This window comes from Lucilia sericata, unplaced genomic scaffold (assembly GCF_015586225.1).
Source record: "Lucilia sericata isolate MDLA Ls3-8-SP2 unplaced genomic scaffold, ASM1558622v1 Contig004827F_arrow, whole genome shotgun sequence".
Taxonomy (NCBI): Eukaryota; Metazoa; Arthropoda; class Insecta; order Diptera; family Calliphoridae; genus Lucilia; species Lucilia sericata.
The window spans coordinates 5,001-15,000 of record NW_023997360.1 but is presented as its reverse complement, the minus strand read 5'-3'; the positions used below and the strand labels follow the sequence as shown (position 1 = coordinate 15,000).

Sequence of the window (10,000 nt, the reverse complement as noted above, 5' to 3'; positions counted from 1 at the left end):
TATAGTCTTGACTATAGAACAGTCTATAGTCTTGAGTATAGAACAGTCTATAGTCTTGACTATAGAACAGTCTATAGTCTTGACTATAGAACAGTTTATAGTCTTGACTATAGAACAGTCTGTAGTCTTGATTATAGAACAGTCTACAGTCTTAACTATAGAACATTCTATAGTCTTGACTATAGAATAGTCTATAGTCTTGACTATAGAATAGTCTATAGTCTTGACTATAGAACAGTGTATAGTCTTGACTATAGAACAGTCTATGGTCTTGACTATAGAACAGTCTATAGTCTTGACTATAGAACAGCTTATAGTCTTGACTATAGAACAGTCTATAGTCTTGACTATAGAACAGTTTATAGTCTTGACTATAGAACAGTCTATAGTCTTGAGTATAGAACAGTCTATAGTCTTGACTATAGAACAGTCTATAGTCTTGAGTATAGAACAGTCTATAGTCTTGACTATAGAATAGTCTATGGTCTTGACTATAGAACAGTCTATGGTCTTGACTATAGAACAGTCTATAGTCTTGACTATAGAACAGTCTATAGTCTTGACTATAGAAAAATCTATAGTCTTGACTATGGAACAGTCTATAGTCTTAACAATGGAACAGTCTATAGTCTTGACTGTAGAACAGTCTATAGTCTTGACTATAGAACAGTCTATATTCTTGACTATAGAACAGCCTATAGTCTTGACTATAGAACAGTCTATAGTCTTGACTATAGAACAGTCTATAGTCTTGACTATAGAACAGTCTATAGTCTTGACTATAGAACAGTCTATAGTCTTGACTATAGAACAGTCTATAGTCTTGACTATAGAACAGTCTATAGTCTTGACTATAGAACAGTCTATAGTCTTGACTATAGAACAGTCTATGGTCTTGACTATAGAACAGTCTTGACTATAGAAGAGTCTATAGTCTTGACTATAGAACAGTCTATAGTCTTGACTATAGAACAGTCTATAGTCTTGACTATAGAACAGTCTATTGTCTTGACTATAGAACAGTCTATAGTCTTGACTATAGAACAGTCTATATTCTTGACTATAGAACAGTCTATAGTCTTGAGTATAGAACAGTCTATAGTCTTGAATATAGAACAGTCTATAGTCTTGTCTATAGAACAGTCTATAGTCTTGACTATAGAACAGTCTATAGTCTTGACTATAGAACAGTCTATAGTCTTGACTATAGAACAGTCTATAGTCTTGACTATAGAACAGTCTATAGTCTTGACTATAGAACAGTCTATAGTCTTGACTATAGAACAGTCTATAGTCTTGACTATAGAACAGTCTATAGTCTTGACTATAGAACAGTCTATAGTCTTGACTATGGAACAGTCTATAGTCTTGACTATAGAAAAATCTATAGTCTTGACTATAGAACAGTCTATAGTCTTGACTATAGAAAAATCTATAGTCTTGACTATAGAAAAATCTATAGTCTTGACTATAGAAAAATCTATAGTCTTGACTATGGAACAGTCTATAGTCTTGACAATGGAACAGTCTATAGTCTTGACTATAGAACAGCCTATAGTCTTGACTATAGAACAGTATATAGTCTTGACTATAGAACAGTATATAGTCTTGACTATAGAACAGTCTATAGTCTTGACTATAGAACAGTCTATAGTCTTGACTATAGAACAGTCTATAGTCTTGACTATAGAACAGTCTATGGTCTTGACTATTGAACAGTCTTGACTATAGAAGAGTCTATAGTCTTGACTATAGAAAAATCTATAGTCTTGACTATGGAACAGTCTATAGTCTTGACTATGGAACAGTCTATAGTCTTGACTATAGAACAGTCTATAGTCTTGACTATAGAAAAACCTATAGTCTTGACTATAGAAAAATCTATAGTCTTGACTATGGAACAGTCTATAGTCTTGACAATGGAACAGTCTATAGTCTTGACTATAGAACAGCCTATAGTCTTGACTATAGAACAGTCTATAGTCTTGACTATAGAACAGTCTATAGTCTTGACTATAGAACAGTCTATAGTCTTGACTATAGAACAGTCTATAGTCTTGACTATAGAACAGTCTATAGTCTTGACTATAGAACAGTCTATAGTCTTGACTATAGAACAGTCTATGGTCTTGACTATAGAACAGTCTTGACTATAGAAGAGTCTATAGTTTTGACTATAGAAAAATCTATAGTCTTGACTATGGAACAGTCTATAGTCTAGACTACGGAACAGTCCATAGTCTTGACTATTGAACAGTCTATAGTCTTGACTATAGAACAGTCTGTAGTCTTGACTATAGAACAATCTATAGTCTTGGCTATAGAACAGTCTATAGTCTTGACTATAGAACGGTCTATTGTCTTGACTATAGAACAGTCTATGGTCTTGACTATAGAACAGTCTATAGCCTTGACTTTAGAACAGTCTATAGTATTGACTATAGAACAGTCCATAGTCTTGATAATAGAACAGTCTATAGTATTGAGTAAAAGAATCTATATTATAAATTTTAAAATACTTATAAACACAATATTATTATTCAAAAGTGACACTTCTATTTTTAAATAAAAAATTATAAATAGAAACGTTATTTTAAGCAGACATCTTAATGATTAATGTCTGGCCTAGTAGAATAGAATAGAATTTAACCTATTATTTTCTCTTAAACCATAAATAGTCAGACATAATCGGTCATGGCTTATTTTATTAAATTGTTAAACTTTCTTTTATCTCACACGCAATAACAACCAAAATTAGTAACTAACAGCTACAATAATAGCACAACAATATGACTAATAAATGTCGCCAGTACATATTTGGTTACCAAAAAACCGAAAAAGAAAAAAAAAATGATTTCAGACCTACCACAACACCAAATATAGCTGGAGGCTAAATGTCTGCCACTCAAAATTAATCTAAAAACTACAATCAATATGAACACCTTAACGACAGTAGCACATACAACAGTAATCATTTAAAAAGCCCCATAAAACTAAATGAAACGATTAAATAAATAAATAAACACTCTTGGAAATTAATTCCAAAAATAGCGATGATCGTCATCATCAATATCGTGGATGTTGACAAAGTTTGCTGGTGTTAAATATGTATTTAGCGACAATAGATTCCCACAAATAATTTTGCATAATTTAACAAAACAAACAGTCAAATATGTATAAAAATGGTAATATTTTGTCGTTTTCTTTAATAAATGTTGACGTCATAGTAGTTTTTAATGGATCTATTTGGTGTTTTCATCTAAAAAACTGCGAATATTTAAATTAAAGCAAGAAAAGTAAATTCATTGATAATTCATTGGAATAAAACCAAAATTTAATGTTATAGATAAAAAACCTAATCTATAATTTCCTGTCAGTTTTAATCAAAATAATTGTTTTACTTCAGATACAATCTTTTAAATTATTTATTATATCTCTATTGGTGTTTGGCGGTTGACTACAGTCTCGATTCTCAAGACTTTGGAAAAAAATATACATATCTCTACATATATCAAGCACCCAAAGACACTTCATTCAAACAAAGTCCGCAACAAACATTTTTAATAATTTTAATTTATTCGATCCGTTTGGATCAGTTCGTAGTTTTGCTATAAGACAGTAGAACAGCCTATAGTCTTAAGAATTGACTAGTCCATAGCCTTGACTATAGATAAGCCTAGAGTTTTGACAACAGATCAGTTAAGAGTCTTGACAATAGATCTGTTACGAGTCATGAGTATATATCAGTCTATAGTCTTGACTATAGAATAGTATATAGTCTTAACTACAGATCAGTCTACAGTATTCACTATATATCACTCTACAGTCTTGACTATAGACCAGTCTATAGTATTCCATATAGATCACTCTACAGTCTTGACTATAGATTAATCTATAGTCTTGACCTTAGATCAGTCTATAACCTTGACTATAAGTAGATCAGCCTATAGTCTTGATTATAGATTAGTCTACAGTCTTGACTATAGATCAGTCTATAGTCTTAACTATAGATAAATCAATAGTCTTGACTATAGATCTATCTATAGTCTTGAATATAAATCTGTCAATAGTCTTGACTATAGATCAGTCAATAGTCTTAATATAGATAAGTCTATTGTCTTTACTTTAGACCAGTCTTTAGTCTTGACTATAGATCAATCTATAGTCTTGACTATATATCAGCCCGTAGTCTTAACTATAGATCAGTCAATAGTCTTGACTATAGATCAATCTATAATCTTGACTATAGATCAGTCTATAGTCTTGACTATAGATCAGTCTATAGTCTTGACCTTAGATCAGTCTATAACCTTGACTATAGATCAGTCTATAATCTTAACTATAGATCTGTAAATAGTCTTGACTATAGATCAGTCTATAGTCTTGACCTTAGATCAGTCTATAACCTTGATCAGTCTATAGTCTTGACTATAGATCAATCTATAGTTTTGACTATAGATCAGTCTGTAGTCTTGACCTTAGCTAAGTCTATAACCTTGACTATAGATCAGTCTATAGTCTTGACTATAGATCAGTCTATAGTCTTGACTATAGATCTGTCAATAGTCTTGATTATAGATCAGTCTATAGCCTTAACCTTAGATCAGTCTATAACCTTGATTATAGATCAGTCTATAGTCTTGACTATAGATTAGTCTACAGTCTTGACTATAGATCAGTCTATAGTCTTGACTATAGATTAGTCTACAGTCTTGACTATAGATCAGTCTATAGTCTTGACTATATATTAGTCTACAGTCTTGACTATAGATCAGTCTATAGTCTTGACTATAGATCAGTCTATAGTCTTGACTATAGATCAGTCTACAGTCTTGGCTATAAATCAGTCTAGAGTCTTGACTATAGATCAGTCTATAGTCCTGACTATAGATCAGTCTATAGTCTTCACTATAGATCAGCCAATAGTCAGATCAGACTATAGATCTTCAATACTCTTGATTATAGATCAATCTTGATTATAGATCAGTCTATAGTCATGAATATAGATCTATAGTCTTGACTATAGAACAGTTTAAAGTCTTGACTTTAGATCACTCTATAATCTTGAGTATAGAATAGTCTATAGTCCGGTTTATAGATCAGTCTATAGTATTGACTATAGATTATAGAGATGAGTATATATATATATATGATTATTAAATACTATTTATAACTGACCATTAAATGGCGTTATCTATAATCTTAACTGCATAATCATTAAATATATGTACATCATTCAATAGTCCTGATTATATAGAGTATAGACTGATCTATAATCTTAGATATACATATAACTGTATATTTCCTTTAAATCTAAAAATAAATACAAATTTACACATAAAACTTGTTTACAAGTTAAAAATATCTTATTTATACACTATATATTATTTATGCTAGACACTGAGTCGCTTAAAATTCTAAAAAGATCGTAAGCAATTTTCATACACTCTAGGGGATTCCCCCCTTCGAAGAGAAATACAAGTTTTGTTATTCTCCTTAAGTGTGTGAATAAATAATTTTACGAACTAAAATAAAAAATAACATTTTTATAGAGTAAAACGATCGTTTTAATGTGACATTTATCATCGCACAAAACAGATTTATTAATGAAAACAAAATAATACAGAAGATAGAAAAATAAAAAAAGCTATAAACTTTGAAACTTAACAGATCGTAATTTACATGCAAATTAGAATAAAATGTGGTCTAAATATGCAAATGATTATCACACTTATGCATAAATTGTATTTGATCGCACATTTTAATTCAAATTAAATTCATTCAGTTTTTGTTTAATCTTATTTATGTTTATTTCTCGTTTTTTTTTTTTTGCAGATTTTCTTGATTATAACCAGAATCGACAACGTCTTCACTATCGTAAAATTATAGATATGACGTTAAAACTTTTATTTATGCTAATTATGCCTTTGGCCTATACGGTTGTCAGCCAGTTTCTAGAGGATCGTTTCACCTCGACTGTATGTGCCGATAAAGCGGGCTGTATGCGGGGTCGTTTAATGCGTGGTTATAATACACCTTTATTTGAGGCCTTTATGGGTATACCGTATGCTTTGCCGCCATTGGGGGAATTGAGATTTAGTGTGAGTATAGGAAACTCAGTAATTTATATTGAAATTTTACTAAAAAATAAATAATTTTTCCTTATAGAGTCCCAAGGAGTTTCCAAAATGGGAAAATACTTTGAATGCCTTTGAAGCTAAACCGGATTGTATACAAAAGAATTATTTACTGCCAACATATCCGGTATCGGGTAGTGAGGATTGTTTGTATTTGAATGTTTATAGACCTTTGGTAAGTAAAACATAATATGAAAAAAATATCCGACACCAGACTTATGAAATTAATTTTGATTTTGGTAATTTTTACAAAATCTTTAGAACTATAAAATTACTGGGAAATAGTTCGGCTTCATCCAGACTACAGGCTATAAACAAGTCTAGACTACGATCTAAACATTTGACCAAAGTTTTGAGAATACCTTAGTCCAAATATTAGTCTACGCCTTAGTGCAGACTAAATCCCTGACTATAATTCAGATTTAAGTTCAAGCTATATTCCAGATTTAAGTTCAGATTCAGACTAAAGTCCAGACTCTAATTCAGACCATAGCCTAGATTATACTCTCGACTATATCCAGATTATAGTCTCAACTATAGTCCAGAATATAGTGCAAACTATAGTCCAGGCAATAGTCCAGACTATAGTCCAGACAATAGTCCAAACTATAGTCCAGACTATGGTGCAGACTATAGTGCAGACTATAGTCCAGACTATAGTCCAGACTATAGTCCAGACTATAGTGCAGACTATAGTCCAGACTGTAGTGCAGACTATAGTCCAGACTATAGTGCAGACTATAGTCCAGACTATAGTGACGACTATAGCCCAGACTATAGTGACGACTATAGCCCAGACTATAGTGCAGACTATAGCCCAGTCTATAGTGCAGACTATAGTCCAGACTATAGTGCAGACTATAGTGCAGACTATAGATCAGACTATAGTGCAGACTATAGTCCAGACTACAGTCCAGACTATAGTCCAGGCTATAGAGCAGACTATAGTGCAGATTATAGTGCAGACTATAGTCCAGACTATAGTGCAGACTATAATCCAGACTATAGTGCAGACTATAGTCCAGACTATAGTGCAGACTATAGTCCAGACTATAGTGCAGACTATAGTCCAGACTATAGTGCAGACTATAGTCCAGACTATAGTCCAGACTATAGTGCAGACTATAGTGCAGACTATAGTCCAGACTATAGTGCAGACTATAGTCCAGACTATAGTCCAGACTATAGTCCAGTCTATAGTGCAGACTATAGTCCAGACTATAGTCCAGTCTATAGTGCAGACTATAGTCCAGTCTATTGTGCAGACTATAGTCCAGTCTATAGTGCAGACTATAGTCCAGTCTATAGTGAAGACTATAGTGCAGACTATAGTCCAGACTATAGTGCAGACTATAGTGCGGCCTATAGTCCATACTATATTGCAGACTATAGTCCAGACTATAGTGCAGACTATAGTGGGCCTATAGTCCATACTATCTTGCAGACTATAGTCCAGACTATAGTGCAGACTATAGTGGGCCTATAGTCCATACTATCTTGCAGACTATAGTCCAGACTATAGTGCAGACTATTGTGGAGATAATAGTCCACACTATAGTGCAGACAATAGTCCAGACTATAGTCCAGACTATAGTCCATACTATGGTTCAGACTATAGTCCAGACTATAGTGCAGACCAGATTATAGTCTCGACTATAGTGCAGTCTATAGTACAAACTATAGTCCAGACTATAGTACAAACTATAGTAAAGACTATAGTCCAGACTATAGTGAAGACTATAGTCCAGACTATAGTGAAGTCCAGACTATAGTGAAGACTATAGTCCAGACTATAGAAGAAGACTATAGTCCAGACTACAGTGAAGACTATAGTGCATACTACAGTGAAGACTATAGTCCAGACTATACTACAGGCAATAGTCCAGACTATAATGCAGACAATAGTCTACACAATAGTCCAGACTATAGTCCAGCTTATAGTGCAGACTATAGTCCAGACTTTAGTGTAAGCTATAGTGCAAATTATAGTCCAGACTATTGTCCAAACTATATTCCAGACTATTGTCCAAACTATAGTCTGGACTATATGCAGACTATTGTGCAGACTATAGTCAAGACAATAGTCCAGACTGTAGTCCAGACTATAGTGCAGACTTTTGTCCAGATAATTGTCCAAACAATATTCCAGACTAAATTCCATATTATAGTCCAGACTAATGTCCAGACTATTGTCCAGACTATATTGCAGACTATAGTTCTGACTATAGTCCAGACTAAAGTGCGGACTGTTGTCCATACTATAGTGCAGACTATTGTCCAGACTATATTCCAGACTATAGTCCACTCTATACTCCAGACTATATTCCAGATTATAGGTGACTTGTTAGTGGTTGAGCTTAAGTACTAAATTTCCATATCTTCTACATTTTAGCATCATCACAGCACCCACAAATTACCCGTTATGATCTATATACATGGTGGCGGTTGGTTTAGTGGTACTGCCAATCCTGTCATAACAGGTCCTGAATATATTATGGATACCGAGCAAGTTATATTGGTAACATTTTCCTATCGATTAGGAGCATTAGGTTTTCTATCCACCGGCGATGCAAATATACCCGGTAATTTCGGCTTAAAAGATCAACTATTAGCCATGAAATGGGTACAAAATAATATAGCGGCATTTGGTGGTGATCGGGAAAAGGTAACTTTATTTGGCCAAAGTGTGGGTGGTGTATCGGCTCATATGCATATGTTAAGTCCTCAGGCGGAGGGTTTATTTCAGGGAGTAATAGCTTTAAGTGGCACCGCTAATGTACCGTTTGCTATTAACGACCAACCACTGGAGCAAGCAGTACGCACCGCCGAATTGTGTGGTATTGAAAATGCCACAAATTTAAGTACAAGGGAACTGTTGCATTCGTTAAGAGCGGTAGATGTTGATATTTTAATACGAGCAGGAGATGGTTTAAAATTTTGGAGTGTAGATCATATAACAAACTATCGACCGGTTATAGAGTCTAGGGACATTAAAGATGCCTTTCTAACCCAACATCCGGAGGATATTTTAAAGAGTGGAAACTATCAGCCGGTGCCCTTTATGTTGGGTACAGTACCTAAGGAGGGAGCAGTAAGAGTTGCAGCCATTATGGAGTCACAGCAGTTAAAAGATTCATTTAATAAAGATTTCTATAAAATATTACAAAAATTTTTGGATTTCCCACCACAACTAGAAGGCAAAGAGTTGGAGAGTAAAATGAAAAGAATTATACAAGAATATTTCAAAGGTGAAGAGGAGTTAAATGATAATACCAGACAAGGATTTTTAGATGTAAGTTATATATAGTTCAAGTTGTATAGATCAAGTTAAAAATTTCTTAATTCTCTTTTAAAACTAGCTGGTCACAGAACGTGGTTTTCATCATCCTTATTATAATGCCATCAAAAACTATATCAATACTATAGATACTAAAACATATCCTATATATTTATATAGTTTCAACTATTCTGGTCCCTATTCTTACTCTACCCTTTATACCGGAGGTTTAACATCTCTTGACTATGGTGTCGTACACTGTGATGATCTTATTTATTTGTTTAGATCTCCTCTATTATTTCCCGATTTTCCCAAAAATTCTCGTCATGCCAAAGCCTTACAATTATTTGTAGGCAATTTTGTGCATTTTGCTAAATATCGGTATGTTTTGAAAATATATAGTTAATTAATTTTATTTTTAATAATAATATCTTACTTTAATAGAGAGCCTCGCTCAAGTCCTCCCCTTAAAATATGCAATAAATCTACATTCCAACGTAAACCAGACACCATTTGTGACTATCAACTATTTGAAAATGGCAATTTAGAGGGTTCTACAAATATTTTAAAGACTGATAATAAATTT

The 10,000-nt window shown here is 33.2% G+C and overlaps 1 protein-coding gene across 1 annotated transcript in view; it reads left to right on the top strand.

The window, feature by feature from the left end:
* The window catches only part of LOC119615303 (venom carboxylesterase-6-like), a 10,911-nt gene that overhangs the window by 720 nt on the left and 191 nt on the right, over window positions 1-10,000 (top strand). The window contains exons 2-6 of the mRNA XM_037971369.1: window positions 5,836-6,101; window positions 6,169-6,312; window positions 8,530-9,429; window positions 9,497-9,795; window positions 9,859-10,000. The exon at window positions 9,859-10,000 is cut by the window's right edge and continues 191 nt beyond it. Coding sequence (XP_037827297.1) covers window positions 5,892-6,101; window positions 6,169-6,312; window positions 8,530-9,429; window positions 9,497-9,795; window positions 9,859-10,000 — 1,695 coding nt within the window. The 5' untranslated portion in view covers window positions 5,836-5,891. The remainder of the gene's footprint in view (window positions 1-5,835; window positions 6,102-6,168; window positions 6,313-8,529; window positions 9,430-9,496; window positions 9,796-9,858) is intronic.